This window comes from Elaeis guineensis, chromosome 3 (assembly GCF_000442705.2).
Source record: "Elaeis guineensis isolate ETL-2024a chromosome 3, EG11, whole genome shotgun sequence".
NCBI lineage: Eukaryota > Viridiplantae > Streptophyta > Magnoliopsida > Arecales > Arecaceae > Elaeis > Elaeis guineensis.
This window is the reverse complement of record NC_025995.2, coordinates 105,183,085-105,207,520: the sequence shown is the minus strand read 5'-3', so window position 1 is coordinate 105,207,520 and position 24,436 is coordinate 105,183,085. Positions and strand designations below refer to the sequence as shown.

Below are 24,436 nucleotides of genomic sequence, written 5' to 3'. Positions count from 1 at the left end.
TATTTTTCCCAAATTGATTATCAGAGACAAAGAAAGAGGTGGGGTGTTATATATATATTTAAAATAAAGGGAAAAAAATGAAAAACACATAAACAAGTAAATTGCGTGCAATCTCTCCCTAGCAAAAAATAAATAAATAAATAGCACTTGTCCAAAAAGGAGCAAATAAAAAAAAAAAAAGTTAAAAGGGGAAACATGCTCGACATCAATGCTATGTTTTCTTTGCCAACACATGATAAAACTGGACAAGTGAGCCTATAAACATTGTCTAATAAAAAAATAAGCCTAGTAGCTTAAGTAAATGATATTAGAAGAAAATAGATTGGCAGTCTAGGTTCTTAAAAATTACATGAGAGAGACAGGTGAGGGTGTTCCATCCTTCTTTAAGCAGTTTCCACCTTCCAAAGTTGATCATTCAAAATTTGAATGCCTTGATCTCTCTGGTGCCTAACCTCGTGTTCAGAGGACCGACAGAATAATTCTGCCAAAAAAAATGGACCGACAGAACAAAACACGGCAATTGAGAAAGCCACCAACTCAAGCATAAAACAAAACACACCGCTTTTTCTTCACCAAGCATTAGACCCGGAAATCTATCATATAATACGAGGTTTTACCCATGGGATGCCAATTTCTCATCAATTCTCCTGGTCCACGTCCAAAGCACTACAATTTTTTGGTCGTATTAAAACTTGTACCAAACCGCAGGACGGCCGTAGTAATCATGCACACGTTACGGCGATACTTGAAGTCGCCCTTTCGTTGATGTCATAGCTTTGACTGTTTCTAATATTTCTTCTGTAAATTCCAACGGAGAAAGCTAATTAAAAATCTTTTCTCGAGCTAGAAAGCTGGCTTTGAAACCACCAGGGAATATTCTCGAGATCAATTCTGGATTCTCCATGTTATGTTCGAGGATTAAAACTTGATATCCTTTTTGGTCAAAAAAGAAAAAGGAGGGGGAAAAAAACTTGATAACCATGCATGAGATTCACATAAACTACGTTCTTTACATGCGTTTGGGTCTTTATATTTTGAACCAAATCTGGCCTAGAGTGGCTTCTAGTTTATAGTTAAAATAATATAAAACAATTTTCTTAATTTTTTGGTACATAAATCAATCTCTTAATAGTTTGGCAGGAATGCCTTAAATTCATGCAAATTTTAAGACTTCGACTTTTTTATTATTTTCTATAAGATCCACATAGGTAAGTTCGATCCTGAGTGATTTGGTTTTGTTCAAACGAGAAACATACCTGGCCAAAACTACATTTGGCCCTCAGTCTTATAGACTTAGATCCACAAACATCCAATTCCCTCTCGTCCTCCCGTCTCCAACTCGGTAACAAGAAGTCGTCGTTCTGTGAATGAACCAGCATGAGACCCGCAGTGCTGCCTCTACTGCGGTTTAATGGAGAGAAGATGAAACCGCTGTCAGCCAGCCTGTGACAAACATGTCTCTTGGTCACACAATGATCGCACGTGCGAATATCCATACCGGTCCCTCTCACGTGCACCATGAAACCAAAACCTAGCTCCAGTCTGCCAAGAGTGCTATTTTTGGTTCGGATCCGTATCATTCCCATCCGAATCCAACCCCTCACTCTCTCTCCTCCCCTCTAGCCAACTTGCAAAATATACGTGTGAACTCGCTTCCTTGTCAGGGGGGCGCGAATCCACAGCCCCCCACCATCCTCTCTCCCGCCTTCCTCTCCCGCGTCAACAAGTAACCTTCTCTCAACGCCCTACTGCCAACGGCTCCCCCCTACAATCCCTGTAAGCTCCCCACCACATCACACCTCCCCTTTCTTTTTGTCAACGGTCAATTTGGCTGGCTGTGGCCCTCCTTCCTCCCCTTTATATATCTCTCCACCGACCCCAAACAAAGCATTCCTTCCAGCTCAAAAATAAAACACCTCCTCCTCCTCTCCCCCCCTCCCCCGCCCCCCCCCCCCCCCCCCCATCCCTTAATCTCCTTCCACCCTTCTCTGTCTCTCTTCTTCCTTGAATCCTTTTCAATTCTATTTTCATCATGAGCCCTTCGTCACGAGAGATCAACGGCCCCCGCCCGGCTCCTCTCAAGATTCACAAGGACTCCCACCTCATCCACAAGCAATCCTCCTCCTCCTCCTCCTCCACCACCACCACCACCACCACCTCCTCCTCCTCCTCAAGCACCCAGCGCCACCACCCTGTCATCATCTACACACACTCCCCCAAGATCATCCACACGCAGGCCCGCGACTTCATGGCCCTGGTCCAGAAGCTCACCGGCCTCTCCAAATCCACCGACGGCAACGACGACGCCGCCGCCGCCAACAATCCCACTCCCCCGCCATCCAACATACCCCGCAAGGACGCCGACACCATCCATGGGGCTACCGAAGACTCGTCGTCATCGTCCGAGAATTGCAGCATCGCCGGGGACGTCGTCCACCACGTCGGCTGCTCCTCACTGCCATCTGCCGCTGCCGCTGCCTTTTCGCCGCTCGGCTTTGACCCTCCACCACCGCCTAACCCGTTCCTGTCGGAGATCCCGCTCTTCACGCCCAACTCTTTCTGCTCGCCGAGGTCCTTCTATAGATATCCGGAGTCGGCCGTCTTCTCGCCTTCCGTTCCGAACATGGGCGGCTCCATCTCACCCTCCATCATGGAGGCCATGAGGGCATTCCCCGAGTACTGAGACCGGCAGGAACCATAGATTGGTAATAATTCTTCTTGTTTCGTTTGTTTTGTTTGGGTGATTCTATGAGCTCCAGAAGCGCAGAGAGGGGGAGCAAATGTGAATAATATGATTCAATTCGTTCGTTGTTAGACTCCTTCATATTGGAGACTGATTTGTTCGTTGTTTCCTTTCCTTTTTATTCAATGAAATGAAGGCCTGCATCTAGTTTTTCTTCTCCTTTTCTTGTAATACTAAGGATTTTGGATTGCTTTATTGGTTCGTTTTATCATCAAAGGCCTAACCAAGTTTGTGAAATCAGACTTGTTTACAATCAATTAAGAAGTTTGCATGATGAGGCAAACTAGCAGTTCACTGATGTAATGCAGTACACACCATGGCACTAATTAATGCAGGACAAATGAAGATGAAAAACTGATTACTAAGGAAAATAAAACATGGATAAGTATACGACATATAGATCAGATTAATACGCAACGTTCCCTCCCCCTCCCCCTCCCCCTCCCCCCACTGCACCAAAGAAAAAAACAGAATACGTAATTTAAGGATCTCAATGCCAAAGAGATCTTGGATACTTGTACATGGTCGGGGAATGCAACATACTTCTTGCTAGCTTTTTTACTAAGGTTCTAAATCGTTACAAAACATAGGAGAAATAAAAATCACATTGCTACCACGATGGTCGTTGTAAACCAAATTCTATCACCTAATCATTTCCATCCACTAATAGACTTGTCGTCAGTGTTCTACAATAATATAGCAAATTGGAAATTGCAGGCTACATTTGTTCAAGAATGTAAGCCATTTTACGGGACAACAGTGACGCGTTCAAACGAAAGGTCCATACATAAGGGTGACTTCAGCTTTTGAAACTGTAGTTTTCAGTTGGTTCCTAAACCTAGAATGAAACCAAAATGATTTGTTATTTTCGGTTCAAATTATAATTGCACTCAAAATGGCTCTAGTGAAATACTCCATATTTTAACTTTGAGAAAGCAATTTAATAAAGAAGATCATTCAGAAAGTTTGCAGAATTTACTTATCACTGGATGAAATGTATTTTTGAACCAACCATTTATATCCATGTGGAAAATTAATATCTTCAGATATTAGAATTATTTCATGAAAATAGAAAGTAATGACAAAATGTGGTACCCGTTTACTTTACAAGTAATTTGTTCGCTTTTTGAGAAGAACGGAGGCCAATTTGAGATCCAACCAGGAATTATTATTCCCAATAGAGTTAGAATTTAGAACATGCTCTATAATCGAGTAAAATGGAAGAAAAAGTTGGATCTATATCAACGGTTCAGATGAGAATGCGGTTAGACAGTATGGTTCAGATGAAAATACGGTTGTCCAAACTGTCTAAATATTTTTAAAATTTACATATTTTATTTTTAATTTTTTTAATACACATACGTGAGCGCACATAACGTTCATCCGAACTATTGATATAGATCTGAAGATTATTATTATGTCCTCTCACATTAAATCACTTCTCTCATTTAATACACTATATATATATATATATAGATCGGGATATTTCGTACACTTAATGGCGGATTCTGAAATCTCGCAATTAGTCCACAGACGCAGAAACCACTACTTTCAAAGAAAATCATGTAGTAGTTGTGTTGGTGTTTGGAGTACAGACCGCACGTCCATAACATTGAACTGCTTTCCGGAATTTTGAATCAGTGAAATTTTTTGGGAACACGGATTCTTCGAAGTGGATCACATGCTTGGTGGAGTTGAAACCTAAACACTTGCATTAAATAGTAAAAACTATTATTTTCATATCAAAATCTACAAAAAGAAAATGACAAATAACGGATAAAGCTTGGAAAATTAAAATCCTGTCAAGTTGTTGTAATTTAGATTATGCAGTCCAGTTTTAAGAACTACACCCCAGTACGTTCTCATGTTATTGGAAGCTATTCCAGTATCATTTGCAACCTTGCGTTGAGGTTACCCTAGCCTGTGTAAATTTTATGCTGCATCACCGACTCAAGGCCTTTTTGGATTAACGCATATTCTAATATCAAAAAATAAAAAACAAAAATTCAATCAATAAACAGGTTAATCCAGCTTCCAACATGCCATAAAAATTATTTCATATATAGTCGGTGAGCTTGCGGACCAGCTCATACGCGAATACTCATACCCTACCCTCAAATCTCTAACGTTCCTTGGAAGTCGTAGCATATGAAGGGAGAACATCCATAGAAACTGAAGTACCCGCCTGAGGACATGGGACAGGGCATGGAAGAAAATGGAAAGCAGTCCTGAAAGCTCCAATAGCGCCAGAATATTAGAAATAAAGGTTGGTGTATTTCATAAGGAGTGGTAGCCATCATAAGCTGAGACCATGAAACTTTTTTGAGCAGTCAATGGTAGCCATTAGTAACTGTTTTCACAGCACGAGCTCAAGAAAGAAGACGATAGTTAAACCTGCTTCTGGTAACTGCAATGTCATACAAGCTGAATACAGTTAGGTGTATCGAAAAATGTCTTTTTGTTATTTGTCTTCTTATTTCCATGTCTTGTACGTTGGGGTGTGGATGTAAGCAATCAGAAAAAAAAATATTATTTATGGATACATGAAACAATTAATAATACATGATTATATACAAGCTCACTTCTTCTTTTTCTCTTCTTGATCTGGTTCGAGTACTACAGGAGCAGCTGGAATGCTGAACCACCACTCTCTTATTCTTCTTGTCCACCTCTCTGTACTTGTCCTTCGTGGAGGTGAGTTTCTTGTGAATGTCTCAAGAAATATCATTAAGATGATAAGTTTGCTAGGTAGAAAGGCTACAGCCAAGGCCATCAGAACAAGCACTAGTATAGCTCTGTCTGTTGCCTGCTTAACATATAAATAAACAGTTACATATAAGAATTTGAGATTCAAAAGTACGTATATATTGAAAAAAAAAGGGCAATATCTGATAGAAAGCATCATTCAGTATGCAGCATACATTGATTCACATCTAGGAATTTCAGAGACTATTGTCTCACTCAGTTCTTATAATCCAACAAAAGCTTAAGAACTTATGTTTGCATGCGCATATACCCCTCTATGTGATGCCGCATTGAATTCATTATATACTTGGCAAACATATGCACTGTACGCTCCAAAAAACAGCCTGGTACTAGATGAAAATAACCAGCTATCACATGGATGAACCTGTTAAAGTGCTGCGAAGTGGCTGTGGACAGAAACATTGTCTCAGATCAAGCTAACCAATAATGCGACCATGTGAAATTCAATAAACCTGGGGGTTCGCTTGGTGATTCACTAATTTAGATAATGTGAATTCAAGATCCCGGTATTAATGTGGTGTTACTTGCACTGTGATATCATTCATCACAAAAGAATGAAAAGTAATAGAAAGATTTTTTTTTTTTTTTTTGGGTATAAGAAAAATGAACTTGAAGTGTGCCATCCTGAAATTCAGCATATCTGTAACATGCACCAACTGTCCATATCCAAAGATATGTTCTGTATATTCCTGTATATGTGTGCATGCCCATGCATTTACACACGTATATAATGACTGACAAGAACGACAACACCCCTCTCACCTTCGAGCTCAATACAAGTACTGAAACATAAGAAGGAAAGAGTGCAACTACCAAGCAACGATTGGCTAAATGGAAAACTCAGGAAGCATTACAGAAGATAGGATCTCCCTCAGGCTAATCACATAGTCTGAATAACTTCCTACAAAAACCCCTGTACTAATGAGATAAAATATTTCTGTGGTCTTAGCTCCAAATTTTAATTATTTGTCCAGGCATGCACACACACACGTGCGCGCACACGCACAATGAAAAAATATCAGAGATGAGATTGTGTTGAAGGTAAAGAAGAATAACCTGAGAATGCATAGCGAGTAACAAGGCTCGTAATTTTAAGAGAATGATATTCCCATCCTGGACCAGCTCCTCAACTTGGGAAATAGCATTTTGAACGGCCAAGAGCTGCTCCATAGTATTCATTGCCGGAGGGGCCGTCACCTTAACATGATTGATTGGCCGGCCTTGACTACAAAATCTAGTAAGCAGCATGAAGATTGCAATAAAGAGAAGCACCATAACCAGTGCATAACCTAGCCATCCCCTGCATCCGTTCAAATTGACAGAATGAAAAAGCCATAACATGAATTAAAAATGACGCATATGAAAAAGAAAATATTCTAACTAGGCAAAATATTCTTTTATGAACCAGTCAAATCAAACTTCCATTCATGAAATTAAAGGACAAACTGCCCAATACTAAATGAAAGAAGAACTAGCAAGGAAGCATCTTCCCAAAAAGCACAGCATATGACTCCTCCAAGGATGTGAGGACTCAAGTACCAATGACATGGATATTGCAAGAGCTGCAACAGAAGTGTTTCTTTTCAAAGAATTCTAAATTAGCTAGTTCTTAATTTGAGGTTCAAAACATTGAGAGTACACATTTGAGTCTTGCAAAATATCATCATTTATAATCACAACATAACGCCTACCACCATGCCACCAGACAAAAGCAGCATATGAAACTCCTCCAATATTATAATGTATTTTGGTACCATCATGGCTTCTATGCTTCCACTGAATTCTTGAAGTATTTGTCTCTCTTATATGTCAGCAGTGTCTACTTTTGTGTGTGTGAGAACTCTCTTTGGATTGGGTATGGGTGTGTGCACATGCATTCATGCATGTCTGCAGGTGCATGTGTGCATGTGACTTGGTACTTTTAAGATATACACAACAACGCTTCTTACAGTGGACCTTGCTTTTCACAATTATTCCTGAAACTTGTGCTCCAGCTTTCATGGCACCTGAGTAGGGCATTGATCTTGTAGGTCTCCATCATTAAATTTTTCCCACAAAATGCAATGTATTGTAATCAGTTGTCGATGCTGGATTCCTCTGATAGTTGCTGGCTGTACCAGGCTAGTATCAGCATGCATCATATGTCATCATGACATCCATCCTTTCTTTCTTCAACATTAGTTTTAATTAGAAAAGATAGTAAGTTTTTTTTTTTTGGGCATTTTGACAAGGGGTGGCACATTCGCTGGTACACCACCGGCATCAGCACTTAAATATTTGGCTTGCATTAGACTCCTACAATTGTTTACCAATTATTGTGCTAATGGAGCACAAAATCATTGTTTAGGGTCTTGAAAGCCAACTTTGGAAAACACATACAATATTCCCATCCATTCTTGCTTTTTAAAGTAACTGGAATAGAGCCCCATATGTCCCCTTTATTAACAAGCCTCCCGGAACCCTACTCAGGGAACCATCATTAATTCCAACCACCTATAACCTGTTGGAAGTTGGAATGATAGTCAAAATTGCACCAAACTATAGTGCTTAATTTTAGTTTCTAGACACAAATCCATCCTTGTCTACCAATTCACAATCAGCTTCTAAATACCAGTCCAATCAATTTTGCAATCCTTCAGGCAAACTTTTTCAATTCCTACCTTTTATATCTGTAATTCCATCTGCCATCCCAAAAAGTTTCAAATAAGCAACACAGAAGCAAGTCTGACATTTGAGGTGGTCAACAGTTCATGATGTTTGTCAACCGGTGCTGAGCTTCCTTAACTGTGGTTTGGAATATTTTTGAGTAAAATGCTTTGCATATTTCGTTTGAAACAACTAAACAACCAAATTGTTCAATCAACAGCAATCCTTTGTGCTACACTGATGGTTGCCTCCACCGCTTGGTGGGATTTAGCCTCCAATTCTGTTGTCTTTGGGTTTTTTGACTGCTTTCTGTCTTATTTCAACTTTGTCTTGAGCAGTGAGTATCTTTCTTCTCATTTTCTTGACAGCAGATGAATATTGTGCATCATTATCTAAAGGTGCAAATGAGCCGAACCAAGTACCAGGCTGCTTGGGCTTGGCTCACATCTAAACAGGCTAATTGAGCAATGTAACTTGCTCAAGCTCCCCTTGGTTGAGCTTTAAGCCAAGCTTTAGTCAAGCCGACCTGAACTTTCCCACTATATTCAAACAGCATAGGTGTTCTAGCTTGGCTCAGTTATGAGTCAAGCTATAAAATGTGTTTCAGCACTGCTCCTTTCCTAGCTGAGTCGAGCTCAAATGACCTCTTAGCAAGCTCATCCCAAGCTGCTCATAAGCAGCTTGGTTCGTATGCACCCCTATCATTATCCCAATCCTGGCCAGTTCAAGCTCGCCTCTTGGCTTGTTCGGTGATTTCAAAATTCAGTTTTCATACACTAGCTCACTAAGTGTGTGATAGTTCTTTATTGAGTTTAAACACATTTTTCCTTCTTCATGCCAACAAATTTCAGCCACAATCAACTTTCATGTACAATTCCATCATTAGTGAGCAACTCACAATTGGGTTTGTAACCTTTGATAGACATCCCTAGGACCATAAGACGTACGGCGTCGCATAAATGGCATAGAACCAATATTACCTCTTCCTATCTAAAAGTCTTCAAAGCCTTTTCATCCTCCATCTTCACACTAGATGGGCAACAAAAATCTGCTTAGACATTACAAACTCTTGGAGTTCACTCCCTTTTTTAGATTTCACATCTTTCACATTGTTACAAGGTTTATTATGGCTCCTTATACTTAGAAGGATAGCACTATAAGTAATCTGGTCAAAGGTGACCACAAAAGTCCTTTACACATAGTTCCTAATGGTGAGACCACCCTGATACCTAGCAACCACCGAACAACCACCTATTGCTCATGCTAATGCCTTTGCACATATAACAATGACATAGCTTCATCGATATACACAATTAGATATGCTACATATATCCACAGTTGTGGATGGACAGATGGACAGATGGACAGATGAATAGATCAATAGTCATGATCATGTAAGTCCATCAAAAGGTGAAATATAGGTTGCATTACATATCAATATAATGAATCTAGGTAATTTTAACTCCAAGGGCCCACCTTGCCATCTCGACATTCTTCTAAGATGCTCAAGGGGGGAAAGTGTCTATAACTGCCTAAGCATTTCAGCAATCAGGTTTGTACCATCAACATCTCTTTCTAATGGAGCTTGGAAGAACAAAGCTGAACTTGAATAATATACAATGGAGGGAACAATAATATTTACATTGAGCATTGCTTGAAATGGTGTCTTAAAATGGAGTAGGACGGAGAGAGAGCATGGTTACTAGAACAGTTCAACAAGATAATGTTAGTAATTCTTGCTAATTTGCTATTAAGTACTCAATTCTGTCAAATCCTAATACAACTTTGACCAACTTTGAGCTATTATGAGGTCAGTTAATCCAACATAAAATCTTTTCCGATTTGACAGCTCAATGTATGAGTAATAGGACCTCATTCTCAACGCTCATCACAAATTACTGGCAAACTTTTGCACTCTCTACTTACCTACTAGTCCACCATAAATTCTAATTAGATTCCTCTTATATAATTGTTCATGGTATGCTTATTTCAAACAATCAAGTAATCCTGTAAAGCCATCTTACTGGTCTTCTATAGCTGTCTTTAGTTTGGAGCTATTTCATCAATGTGCCTTTTACTAAGCCTGCTTTCTTCTACCTTGGTAAGAAGCTTCAACTAATTCGAATATCTTTTGAAAATAACTCCTGTCCATCTTAGCAAGACTGCTTCACACATTTGCTACCTCAGATATTATCTGATTGAGGAAACCAAATGTAGCACTATAGCATGCAGGCCGATGTATTCTGAATGTTCCAGGATTAAAAGAGATGCAGATGTTTCATAAATTTTTGATGTCCTGGATACTAGACACTATCTAATTAGAAGGAACCAGGGTTTCTCAAGCTAAAAATGTTGTGTGGATGTCTGGTCAGGACACCACCTCCCAAGACCTTTTTAGTATCACGCGATGCAGCAGGAAGAAAGAAGAAATAAAACAAAACAATCAAAATACGTGGATCAACCACAAAAGGGCTCGCCTCCACGGGGCATGCAAACTTCACTATGAAAAAAAAAATTTACAAAAGGAGATCTCACCCTCAACCCTCGTACATCCAATTTCTCTCTCACCTGAAGTTTTCCTCACAAAAGCTCTCTCTTTTGGAAGACCCCCTGAACCCCTGAAGTGCCTGGCGTCCGCTGTCCAAGAGCCTCCTGCTCCTCTCTCAGCAACACGCGCTTCTTTCTCTTCCTCGGTTCCGTACGGCGTCCACAGCAGAAAACCAAACCCCCTTGGCCACTGTTCCTGTGTACAGGCCCTTTTAAAGGGCTTAAACCCAATTAGAGAGGGATTAGGAGTCCTAAACAAAGCCAAATAACCCTCTGGACTGTCGGATCAATACCAAGAGGTCCCTGGGCCCTCCGATCGCGCTCCGATCCACAGAATAATGCCGTGGACAGCGAGAAACGCGTGGGAAACGCCCACGCGGTCCGCCATGGACCGCCCGATCCACGGTGGACTGGGGTACAGGGCCCAGGCAAGGCGCCTGGGCCTGGGCCGGCCCGCGCGTTGGCCCTGCCTAGGCCGCACGCCGCCGCCTGCGTCCGCTCCACCGGCCCGCCGCCAGCGATCCTCCCCCGCCTCGGGTCTCGTGCCGACTTCAAAAGCTCATATCTCCTCCATCCGAGCTCCGTTTGGGGTGATCTTGATCTCGTTGGACTCCGTTTTTCGTCGAGAACCTTGCTGTGGGCTCAATGTGGGCTGAATCTTGAGACGTCAAATGCTAACAATCTCCACCTCGACTTGATATTCAGCCTCCAAACTCCGAGAGCCTCTGGATCTCCTCGCCCCCATGCCCTGGGGCAATCACCTACTGATCATGGATGGGCATACATGAGAATCGAACCAGACTGCTCGATCCCATCTCCGTCGTATGCTGTGCTCCTCCTGACCTGAAATCTGCTCAGGACATCATCCTACGGCAATAGGAATCTCACCTTGCGACGTCGCCTCTTGTCCTCCCGAGTCTCCTGTCTCATGCCCAATCCACCTCCTGGAGCTCCACCTCGCTCTGGACTCCGTCTGACTCCCGAAGCTCCACCTCGCACTGGACTTCCTGCCAGATAATAATGTCCTCTACTCTCCTTCTTCCCCTCCAGCACAATCCTATCGCTACGTAACACCCTCAGGATTCCTCCACCAGCTACCGTCCTGTAGCCTCTCAAATCCAGTCTACTAAGTGAGATAAGATTTCGTCTGAAATCGGATATGTATCGGACCTCCCCCAATCTCCTCACTGCACCATCATGTGTCCTCCAGTTGACCGTCCCAATGCCTCTGATCGCACAGCTCGATCCATCCGGCAGATATATAGTGCCCTCACTGTTCTCCAAGGAGTCAAACTGCTCCTCTCTGCAATATATATGATAGGAATATGCAGAATCTAATATCCACTGCTGGAAAGAAGTAAATACCTCGTCAGATATCTCCAGGACATCTTCATCTGATTCGCTGCTGGCCGTCGCTACAGCAGCCACCGTCCGATTTTTGAGTTGAGGGCAATCTTTGGCTAGATGTCCCAACTCTTCACACCGGTAACACCTGATTTTGCTCAAGTCCCTCCTGGACTTGGACCGCCCTCGTTGCGATCTCTTGTCGCTCCATCTACCGCCTCCTGCTCCTCCAGAAGCCACCAAAGCTGAGCTACCGCCACCTGAGCTCGAAGCTGGATTCTCCCTCCTGAGAATCTCATTCTGGAGTATCACCGCGGTGATCTCGTCTATCTTGATGATGCTCTTTCCCACTAGAAGAGCAGTCACCAAGGACTCGTACGAAAGGGGAAGCGACGCCAGCAAAACCAGCATCCTGATCTTCTCCTCAACATTCTCACCAACGCTGAGGAGGTCGGTGAAAATCTTCTGAAAGTGGCTCAGATGCTCCTGCACACTCTGTCCCTCAGTCATTCGTAGTTGGTAGAACTGCCTCCAGAAGAAAAGAGTGTTGGTGAGAGACTTTCCCATGTACAACTCCTCAAGCTTTGACCACAGCACTGTCGGAAAAATCTCGCTCAGCACATGGATCACCACCGCATCGGCCAGGTACATGCGGATGGTGCTCACCGCCTGCATCTGTAGCCGTTTTCAATCCCGCACCTCCATGGTGGTCGGCTTCTCATCACACAAGAGAGCATCAATCAACCCCTGTTGGATGAGCACGTCCTTCACCCTTGCCTGCCACAAGGAGATATTGCTCTTACCATCGAACTTGTCGATCTCCATCTTGATTGTTCCTGTCTTCTCTATCTTCAGTCTTGCTCACCACCGCTGCAATTTACGTTTTTGTACCATCTTGCTCTGATACCACTTGTTGTGTGGATGTCTGACCAGAACACCACCTCCCAAGACCTTTTCAATACCACGCGATGCAGCAGGAAGAAAGAAGAAATAAAATAAAACAATCAAAATACGTGGATCAGCCACAAAAGGGCTCGCCTCCACGGGGCATGCAAACTTCACTATAAAAAAAAAATTTACAAGAAGAGATCTCACCCTCAACCCTCGTACACCCAATTTCTCTCTCACCTAAAGTTTTCCTCACAAAAGCTCTCTCTTAGAAGACCCCCTGAACCCCTGAAGTGCCTGGCGTCCGTTGTCTAGGAGCCTCCTGCTCCTCTCTCAGCAATGCACGCTTCTTTCTCTTCCTCAGTTCTGTACGGCGTCCACAGCAGAAAACCAAACCCCCTTGGCCACTGTTCCTGTGTACAGGCCCTTTTAAAGGGCTTAAACCCAATTAGAGAGGGATTAAGAGTCCAAAACAAAGCCAAATAACCCCCTGGACCGTCGGATCAAGACCGGAAGATCCCTGGGCCCTCCGATCGCGCTTCGGTCTACGGAATAGTGCCGTGGACCGCGAGAAACACGTGGGAAATGCCCACGCGGTCCGCCATGGACCGCCCGATCCACGATGGACCGGGGTACAGGGCCCAGGCAAGGCGCCTGGGCCTGGGCCGGCCCACGTGCGCGGGCCTGGGCCGTGCCCGCACGCGGGCCCGCGCACAGGCTGGGCCGCCCGCCCGCCTGGGCCACGCGCCTGGGTCGCGCATCCCGCGCATTGGCCCCGCCTGGGCCGCGTGCCGCCGCCTGCGGCCGCACCGCCGCCGCTCCATCGGCGGTCCTTCACCGCTTCGGATCTCGTGCCGACTTCAAAAGCTTGTATCTCCTCCATCCGAGCTCCGTTTAGGGTGATCTTGGTCTCGTTGGACTCCATTTTTCATCGCGAACCTCGTTGTGGGCTCAATGTGGGCTAAATCTTGAGGCGTCAAATCCTAACAAAAAAAATAAGAGCTTTTTGTAAAATCTTTGAGAGCTTGTGTTCTGGTTTTGCTCAATGTCAGCATTTTGCAGAGCATATCCCCAATAGTTCCATGACACTAATTTGGCAATTGAGCATTATCTCAAGGCAATTTTTTCCATAATTAACCTAAGCATCCCTAGCTCCAAACAAATCAGGCAATTTGGGCTCCCTAACATAACCAAATGAGGTATGGATAACTTGCGAAATCAGAAGTTGCAACTTCCCATCTTATGCTACAAAAGGCTTCTCCATCCATGAATGACAAATAGAAAACTACAGATGTTAAAAGTACATAATCAACCTTGGACATTTTCTGATTGACGAAACCAAAAGTAGCAGGTATAGTGGCATGTTTGGAACGTCTCAAGCTCAAAAGATGCAAACATTTCATAAACTTTTACTGCTTTGGATACTAGACACTATCAAAGTATTGATAAATAATCCAAAATTCGAAATGATGTGCTCCCAAAAGATTGACATTTCAATAGATATTGAAGGAAGTGGAGTTTCTCAAAACATTTAAAAAAAAAAAAAAAAGGAGCTCTGACACAATCTTGCTTTTGCTCAAAGAGATTCCTTGCAGCAAACATTTGTCAGTATTGTGCTGAGGCATATCCTCAATATCTCTGATAGTTCAATTTAATGATCGCCGACTTGGAATCGGATCCCGTGCCAGCTGACAAGCGGTATGCCTCCGTACCGGACCCGAAACGACATAGAAACGAGAGATGAACCGAAGAGGAAAAGTGAGAGAAAGAGAAAGGGGTGGAGGAAGAGAAGGAAAGAGAGGCCGACGGAGACACCGGCGGTGGCCATCGGAGGGCCACCGAAGCCACCAGAGGGTTGCCAAGGCCTCCTAGACTATGCAATCCTCGACGAGAGAAAATGCAAGAAAGAGAGGGAAAGGGAGAAAAGAAAAGGGAGAGAAAGGTGGCGGGGAGGTTGCCAAGTGGCCGTCGGACGACCCAAAATATCCCCACAGCCATCATAGATTCGAAATAGGGGTTTTGGGCAATCCGATGTCCATGACAGCCACCCAACAGCCCTCCGACGATCTCCCCGCGCCTTCCGCTCTCTTCTCTTCTCTCCCTTCCCCCCTCTCTGTCTGTCTCTCTCTCTTCTCACATCAAGCGAAGGACTACGAGCCCCGAATGCCCCAATGGACCACCGCCAGCTACCGTCGGCCTTTTCCTTTCCTCCCCTCCCCTCCTCTCTCTCTTTTCCTCTCTTTCCTTCTCCGTCGCTCCATCTCCGCCAGTGTTCCGAATCAAATGTCCGAACTACACTGGTTAGTCACCAGTATGATTTGGCATGCCTCGAACCGCCTAGTCCAGGATGGTTCAGTGAACCTTGGTTCAACTACATCAAATCAATTTCTGCAAAATTAACATGACCATGCTTAGCTTCAAACAAATCAGGCATTTCGGGCTCCTTAACAAAAGTAAATGAGTTATGGATAACTTGTGACATCAAAAGTTGTCACTTCCTGTGTCATGCTACAAAAGGCATCTCCATGGATGACCCTACAGAAATTTAGCAACCACAAGAGTACAAAATTTGGCATCATGCAAATAAACATATATCTCCATGATTATATTTATACCATTTTAATGAAGATTTAAAAACTTAGCCACCATGGACAGTCGAAGCCTACCTAACATTACACTTAACAAGGCTTTACACACCCTATCCGGCTATCCTTAAGTATGGTTGCATATTTTATTACACATGAAGAGGGTATAAAGGAATGAACCACAACAGGAAAAGAAAACCTGATACTCTAAAGTTATGCGCAAAGAAAAACCATGTCATTTTGTACTTTGATGTGATACATCATTTAGAATTCTCCAAGACCATTACTTTATGCATCTTCAATATGCACAAGACCGAAAGGACCATTCAGAAATCACTGCTCGCTTTCTTCTTTTTTTTTTTTACTTTTTTTTTTTTTTTAATATAACCCCACATCATACACAGTTTGGGATATTAAACCTAATGTAGCACTCATTGCTTTGGTACTAAAGGAACCTTCAGAAAACAGATTAATCATCTCTATGCTAATAAAAATTATAAAGTTTCTGTAGAAAAAGTAACAACATGCTTAAACACATTATAAAAAACAAAGTACACAAGTACAAAATGAGTTGGACTAGTTATAAAGAATGTCATGCACTATTGATAGATTTATCTGTGAAAAAGCAACAGAGTCAAACCTGAAAATTACGTAACAAGACACAGAACAGAATGCCAAAGACTTGAGAGGTTCATCCCATGATGCTAAAGAATTGAGGATTTTTCCCAGTTCAATCATAGGATGTAATAGCTCCTGTAAGTTGAAGGCAATAAGAAAAAACATATAATATTTATATTTATGCAAAACAAAAGCATCGATGGATTTAATGACAGATTGACAGTTCAACTGACTATTTTTGACTAAAGTAATACTAGTTATTCAAATACATCATTAACTCATATTCCACACTTCATGAAAAGGGAACACGGCAAGAATAAACAGAAAACAAAACTTACACTAACCAATTTATGGCGTTCTGCTAAAAATGGATATTGGATGCTCAGAATCAAGTAGTTTAATAGAATCAAGGGTCGATGTTTCCTCAATATGTCCTTTCTTAAAGTTTCAAAATTTTGTAAAGAATGCTACAATCAGTTTCAAGCCAAGGTTGTGCTTTGTGCTCATGAATTCCTGCAGAAGCAGACAATTGAACCCCAGATCCCCATGATTCCATCTAAAATTAAGTTGGATGAGAAATGTCTGGTGAAATGGGGTACATGACCTCATCTAAAAGAAGGTTTGAGAAATACAGAAGTAATCAAGCATCTTAGAGGGACATGCTGACAAAAGTGCAGAAACTGGTCATTCTACAGATCCATAAGAATCAAGGACAGACAGTTAAATGCTGTCTATTGGGAATATATTAACTGACAATACTGTATCTGATGATGCAAGAGCAAGAACTTTGACAAGCAACCAGAAAAAGCAAAGAAAAAGTTATGGATATATTCAAGGGTGAACATAAACAAGATGACACAAGTTTTGGATGATGTAGGCTGTTAATATGTGGTTATGGGGCTCAGCCCACCACTTCAGGTCAGAATCCTGTTGGCTGTTGCACATATGAACTCCAGGTGCAAAATACCAGCCTAAGGAAGTTGATTGCTTGCTCTTTCTGGCTTGTCAGGCCAAAATAGTATAAACTGCATGCATGTAGTTCAATTACTGTGCATAGTTATAAAATAAATAGGGTGCTTATACTTCAAAATACCAGCCTAACAAAGTTGATTGCTTGCTCTTTCTGGCTTGTCAGGCCAAAATAGTATAAACTGTATGCATGTAGTTCAATTACTGTGTATAGTTATAAAATAAATAGGGTGCTTATACTTCAATCTCTGACTAGAAAACAATAAAACAAATGATGTCATAAATTATAACAGCAGTATAACAACCCCTTAACTATTTTCAAAAAAAAAAAAGTCTCAACTGTTATTTTCCTTGCTAACACAAAACATTGCTTGCCCATGTACAAAGGGCAAAAAGACTTCAAAAATTTTGATCCACCAGGAACCTATCTTCAAAGACACAAATATTCCCAAACTTAATCACTTAGGGGCTTTCCTTTATCAATGCATGCCAGAACAGGACCTTTGCAAACCTAATCCTATCCTAAATAGGACAAAAAAAGACCACAAATAACCTCCATTGACCCAAAAAAGTATGACTCTAATAGGCTAAATGACTTTATATGAAACTACAACTCTTGCACCAAGTTATATAAAAGCTTAGTGACCCATTTCTGTATGTCACTTGGACTATCTTTGATAGACCCTTTGAGTTTGAAGCCCACAAAATCATGGCTGTCCCACTACATCATGACAACCGAGTGACTTGTGATATCGAGAACTCTGGCACATAATACATATGATGCAGATGCTTACCTGCAAAGTGTGATCTAATCCACACACTCCATACGAGCACATCTTCATGTACACATTTATACCATATAAAAAGAGCATCGGTGGATCCTTGGGTCTACCAAATTTGCCCGCTGGTGGACTATTATTTAATTCATAAGAACATTATTATATAACAATCATCAAAATGTTGGTTTTGGAAAAAAAAAACTGATCTCAATCTTCTCTTGCACATTTAAATCACACATCAGCTGTGATCTTCCTGATGCCCCAAATTCTTCTTCTTGCATCCTAGCTAACCTCTCTCTAACCAACAAGCTTTTTTCTATTTCCATCTCCATCTAACATCCTTATCCACCACCAATCTCTATCTTCTGGTTTAATTTCTATTTTCTATTCTACTTCTTATCTATTTAAGGTTATTTATTATTTTTGTTTGGTACTTCATTCTTTACTCAAAATCATGATAACAATTTGCTGTGTGTTATCTTGTTACTAAACATGCATCGCGTGTACCTATATGCCAGTGACCATAAAAACCAACAAATGAAGCTCTAGGGCTCAAAATAATTATATAAAGTCAATTTAAGCCATGCCCAATCAGGCCCATATGAACTAAAGAACACAATCCTTTTTCACATCAAATTATGAAGATGATACAGTAACATAATAACAATCAGTTGAAGTAACACAAGGGTGCTAGCAACATGTATAAAAGAAAATAGATGACAACAAGTTGAATACCTTCATCACTGCCAAATTAGTATCAATCCCATCTACTTTAACTCCCTCAACCGTGGCTTTTGCTTGCTCTACCATTTTGTGGTTATCCAGGGACTCACTAACAGCCTTTTCTAAGGAGCTCATCTGCCCTACAACTAATTCGCCAACAAGAAGCCTTTCATTAGTAGTATCTACAGACACCACCCCCAGATTTGACAATATTGCTACCGCAGATATAGAATACATTCCACTTCCAGAACTGAATTGGTTAACCCGATCCAACCCCCTAGAAGATATCATATCAGCTAGTGTTTCTAGTATCAGGTCACCTCCAGGAAGCTGATCACAGAGATTGAACATTAGAAGTGCCTCATTTTTTATGGGCATTGAAGCAGCTACCTCTTGAATAGCTTGTAAGTGCAGAATGCCTAGCACAGCCTTCGACAGTGTTTCTTCCTTCTCAACACCCTTTATTTGGAATTTTCTAATAAATCTGTGGGCATAAAGAATTTCTTGCACAATGGCTAGCCAATAGTCACGACGTGAATGACCCACAAGCTCTGGAAACGCCATGATCACTGGTTCTGATCTACAAGCAGCATTAAAGACATCATTAGTTACAATGCAATTATCTTCTTCAATAGCATTCAACATTTACTGACATCAACAATCCATAAATTATCCACCCAATACCCAAAGAAAAACAACATGGGAAAAAAGTGGCAGTAAGGAAAGCTAAGAGTGCAACATTAGTAAACAGACTGATAAATAACATGACTTACAAGGATATTGATTTGTACATGACTGCTTTGTCAAAAAGACGTGAACCCCATGGCCCAGTCAACTCAGGTTTGATAACCTGTTTCAAATCATCTGCAAGGTCATATACTTTTGCTTTGTCATAAGTTACAACTCGTAGAGGTTCAAAGTAAAGAGCATGATCTGTCAGTGTTAATCTTCCTGCATTAACAAGGTTTAATAAGTAATCATATAGCAGCAAGAGGACATGAACTGTGAACAAAGATCTGTGAATCTAAGTGCTTAACAATAAGCCATCTATCCTAGATCACTAATCAATTACATGGCCTATATTGTTCAGCAAACCAAAAAGTAGAATGTTAGTAAGCACAGAAGCCCACCAGGCCATGCAGAGGTTCCTACATGTTCAAGTACTGGTTGGGTAGTCAATGTTCCATCCAAATCAAGGATCCTTTCTCCTCTATCTGATCGAAGACCCAGAAGAAGAGATGATTCTGATCGAGTCTTCATTTTTTGTATTGCTCTGTATAAGGACGGACATTCTAGAATCAGATCCAATTTATCGATAATCTGTTCAGTTGTGAGCTGACACAGCATGTGCATAACAAAAATATTATTGGGAATGAAGAAAGGTAAAAATCCTGTACATATGAGAAATAAGACTTGAAAGTAGAGTGATAGACTAAAAAGCATGGCCTACTTTCAGAAATCAGAACACTGAAGTATCAAAGCTTTTGTAAGTCTCGGCAATGTTTTACTCATCACCACTTACTACATGTAACCTGTCAAATATAATTGTGACACTTCCAACATGAGATATTATGCTTGCCACATACCTAACTTGGCATGAATATTCTCTCAACCAGTATGAATAAATTATTCATGTTAATTCATAAGTTAGACAAAATTAGCAGAAAAGACCACCGGACTTCATGCCTCAAGTAACTTAAAATGGTGAAATTTTGTCCAAAAACAAGATAAGTTAGCATAACGACATCCAAAGTTGGAATATATTTATTCAACTGCAAAAGAAATCACTTCAATTCATCAGGAAGTCACAGGAAGCTAAGATACAGTGCCAACAAACCAAATGAAACATTAACAAAGGTAGAGAAGTAGAGCACATGATGGATAACTGCATATTATGCTGTGCGCTCTTTTGCTGGAGGGGCTGGTGCAGTTTATGTCATGGATTTAAAATATTATTAAATAATCATCTGAATACTCATCAAGGTGATGCCAGGGAACAAAAATTAGCATCCTTGATCTTCATTATCATGTGAAGAAGCAGGAAATAAGGGAAGAAAAAAGTAGAAGAAGTTGAACGGATATTCTTGGACATGGAAATCAGAAAGGTTAGGTCAGGAATGCCCTAATTTAAGTTTTATCCTCATTTGAAGAAACATGTACGAAAGAAAGGAGTTACATTCTGTTTTTCACATTCCAAAGGCTGCACTACAGCACCATGGTTTTGGCTTCAACTTCTACATTTCAATTATCATGCTGTCGGGTGCAAATATATTGCTCATAACAGTGAGGGTGGTTATTTTATTTATTTAAAAAAAATACAGGAGAGAGTTATTATCAATCTGGGCCACTCTTTTTATCTGAGAACTAATATGAGTCCTGATAATAAGATCAATCAGAGAGGCTATTTTCTTGCTTGCGCATAGTATTCGGTGAAATGAAAAAAGCAAGGGGCAAAGTGACATGAAGGTAATTTGAAGGGGCATAGTTGAACAGGTTGCACAAAAATTGTTATGGATATGAGCATTTAAAAGCATTAAAGTAGTGTTTTTTTTCTGATATGGGATTTTCCACAAGCAATGGACCTATGAGAAAGAGCTAAACTATAATATAGTTTTACCAACCACATTTGTTTAGGAGAAGATGCAATTTTAATGCTATATAAAACATTCCAATCGCACAAGAACAGGAACAAAACCTCCATTCTAATCATGGAGAAAAGGTCCAAAGAATCAGATTATAAAACTGACAGAACAAAACAAGAAAGTATATGATTGTAATTTTCCCAGAAAGTGATTAAGAAAATGGTCCCGTTCAAATCTGATAGCATGAACAAGCACCAGTTTGATTATTCAGGTTATCAGATATTCACTATGCAGAAATTTGGACGCGCGGACAAGCACATACTAAGAGATGGCAAAATGGGATATGATTTTCTACAGATCAAAATGTTTAAGTAATATGAAGGCACAAAGTAGACATATCAAAAAAATGAGGATATTATGGTGGTTAAAATTGAATGCTATAGGGAAAGCATATTATTTGAACAAATCAAGATAAATGGAGGAGAACGCCAGTAACGGTATGAATAAGCTAGGGGAATAGTATGAGCAGATACTAGCATAGACAAAATAAGAACATTGCACTGGTCAGAAATGAATATGTTAGAAGAAGCGTAGTTAGATGTTTTTAGTTGAAAAAGCCAAAAGAGGGATGTTCTTAGTCTGTTCACTATGGTTCAACTGAGATGTTATAGTTTAAGTTTGGGAAAATTCCTTAAATAGTTAGCAAGATATGCCTTCACAAGTTAGCAGGATCTGTTCTAAGGCATTTGTGAAATAGATTGTTTCATTCATTGGCAATCACAGGCATAAACTATTAATAAAACAGATGGTCAGCACTATTGAACATTTTCCTGCTGACAGCACGGTGAATGAAATATGTTGAACTGTAACCTGTCTAGCGCTCCAAGGTATTTGTCATATATAGCAAATGAAAGTCGACCTCCAGTCGAAGTTGTAAATACATCAAAAAGATTGAAGCAGGTAATTACATCTGCAATGGTGGGGATTGCAGGTGCTATTCTAGAAAAAGCCTTTAGCCCAACAGTACTCTCCTTGTCCACCTGGTATAGGGATAAGAATATTTAGTTTGGAGCAACCAATCAGTCGGATTGGTGAGATATGTCGGCCAACTAACAAATATTGGAATAACAATTCCGGTAAAATCTGTGAGTGAGGGTCACCTTGAATTATCTACCTTAAGTAAAGGCTGACTCGCAGCAGCAGGAGCTTCCCAGGCTAACATCATATCAAATGTTAGGCGGCGAAGGTTCTTATCAGCCAGGTGGTTTGTGACTTGAGTAGAGAGAGCTAGTGCTCTAAAACAGCAGTACTCCAAGAAATTTCTTGCATAATTTGATGGGTGTTTTATGGACTCAGATGCTTCCTTGTCAAAGTTATGCTGAAGGTCATCCATAGAAACTTCAAGAATCCTGCAGCAAAGTGGCAAGGAAAGCAAAAATTAGCACAGCCTGACAGTAATCAGACATTAAAATAAAGACCATTCACTGAATCACCTGATACTCGAAAGGTTAAAAAGGTTACGTCCAGGCCTGCTACACCGCTCACAAATTAAAGCCATATAAAATGTTACAAAATCATTCCCCAACTTTCCATGCCTAGTGACTGATCAAAAAGCAGATACCATAACCTTTGAACTTTACTGACAGGTTATTTTGATGAGAAATAATGATTTACTCCCAGCATTCTGCAACAAAAACTAGTAATTGGGTAGCTAGAAACCTTTAGAAGCCACTTTCTTGAAAAATTGATACGAAACGATGCAACAAAATCCCTTTTTCTAGCCCAGTTTCTGTAGGACAACCCATGTTCCTTTTTTCATAGCCAACAAGTTAAGATGAAACTGCTAGGCTGAAAGATATAACATCAGCTCTCTTTTGCGTTTTAATTGAAGCTTGATATAAACACCCACGAAAAAGAAAAAAAAAGGCATTCGATTTGAAGTAAAATCAGATGGAAACGAGGAAAGGGACAAAAGTATCATGATAATAAGATGTATACCGGGAGCAGCGGCCGACGATGACGTTGGCCATGGGGGAGAGCTCGGAAATCCACTTGCGCTTGCCGGACGGGGAGCGGCCCATCTCCTCGAACTCCTCATCGAAGGAGCTCCGGCGGCCGAGCGACCACTTGAATGACCCCTCTTTCACCAACCCTTCCAACAAGTTCCGGGTTTTGCTCATCATCGCCATCTCCTCCACCTTCCCCCCAAAAAACCCCAATTCTGGGACCGCTTTAAATATTCGCAATTCCAATGCGTCAGTCTCCACGATCTCGTTCTCTTCCCCTCTCCCCAACGAAACCCCAATCCAAATCCTTCTTCGCTGAGATACCCATTAGGGCTAAAGGGTAATAGACGTCTCAGATTAACAACCAGTACGAGTATGCGCTTATTCTTACTTCTACTGGGATTTGAAGGAAGATTGTAGGGAAAGAAACGGATAAGGGAAAGGGGGAAGAGTGGGGGCGACGCAAAGCCGCGAGATTTTATCTGGGGCACGGGGTCGCGGTAAGGAAAACCAGATGCTGGTCGTTTTGCTTTCCGTTTGCGGGTTTGGCACATGGACGAGAAGGCAGAAAAAATGAAGATTGGGGCCTAATTACTTCCTCGTGAACGATTGCTCGAGAGGTTCCTGGGTCGTATTCTTCGCCTTCGGAGCCTTGGTTTAGTTGGAAAATACACTGGTTGGCACGTGCGGAGCATGTGAGTGATTTGGATTTTGGTGGCTGCTGGTAATAAATAATAATATATGAGATGGGCGCTGTCACTCTCTTTGTTGAGAGGATTTGGGCCGCGGAATACTGGGTTCCGAGGTAGAGGTTGAAGAGAGAATTCAATAAAATTTTCTGAAGCTTGCGTCTTCTAGCTGGTTGGTTGAATCTTGTCTACTTGTATAGGATTGCTTAATTAGTCTGGGTAGACATCTGGTTTTGGTCTTCACTCCAACCACTCTTAGAGCTAACTACAAGTTTATAAATTATGGTCTTCACTCCAACCACTCTTAGAGCTAACTACAAGTTTATAAATTAGTTATTTGGAACTGTGGATGGTTGGAGAAAGCCCAATCCAGAGGAACTTTGTTAGCCTTCATACCTTTCACCGTACATAAGCCTCCCGTCCACCTAGAAAATATTTGAACCATAACTTCTTGAAAACAAAGGTAGGTACTGATTGTTTAAGTTGAGCTCAAAGTTTTCACCTGGGTCAAGATCTCCCTTTGTAATAGTGGTGCACACAAATTAATCTAA

The 24,436-nt window shown here is 41.3% G+C and overlaps 2 protein-coding genes across 2 annotated transcripts; one reads left to right on the top strand and one right to left on the bottom strand.

Moving 5' to 3' along the window:
• Positions 1 to 1,967: 1,967 nt before the first annotated feature.
• LOC105041218 (uncharacterized) lies at positions 1,968 to 2,900 on the top strand. The gene has a single exon (XM_010918084.4). It carries the CDS (start codon positions 2,033 to 2,035, stop codon positions 2,681 to 2,683), a length of 651 nt encoding a protein of 216 aa, XP_010916386.1. The 5' UTR covers positions 1,968 to 2,032; the 3' UTR covers positions 2,684 to 2,900.
• A 2,284-nt stretch (positions 2,901 to 5,184) lies between these two features.
• Positions 5,185 to 23,800, bottom strand: LOC105041219 (uncharacterized). The gene is made up of 9 exons (XM_010918086.4): positions 23,189 to 23,800; positions 22,365 to 22,599; positions 22,061 to 22,230; positions 19,739 to 19,881; positions 19,382 to 19,559; positions 18,621 to 19,188; positions 16,160 to 16,272; positions 6,566 to 6,809; positions 5,185 to 5,549 (listed from the first exon to the last, which is right to left on the bottom strand). Exons 1-9 carry the CDS (start codon positions 23,377 to 23,379, stop codon positions 5,322 to 5,324), a joined length of 2,070 nt encoding a protein of 689 aa, XP_010916388.1. The 5' UTR covers positions 23,380 to 23,800; the 3' UTR covers positions 5,185 to 5,321.
• Positions 23,801 to 24,436: the final 636 nt, after the last annotated feature.

Coding starts and splice junctions, on each gene's coding strand:
- LOC105041218 (XM_010918084.4), top strand. CDS start 2,033: ATGAGCCCTTCGTCACGAGAGATCAACGGCCCCCGCCCGGCTCCTCTC.
- LOC105041219 (XM_010918086.4), bottom strand. CDS start 23,379: ATGGCGATGATGAGCAAAACCCGGAACTTGTTGGAAGGGTTGGTGAAA. Junction 22,600..23,188: donor ATCGTCGGCCGCTGCTCCCG/GTATACATCTTA, acceptor ACTTTGCTGCAG/GATTCTTGAAGTTTCTATGG. Junction 19,560..19,738: donor AGGAACCTCTGCATGGCCTG/GTGGGCTTCTGT, acceptor TTGTTAATGCAG/GAAGATTAACACTGACAGAT.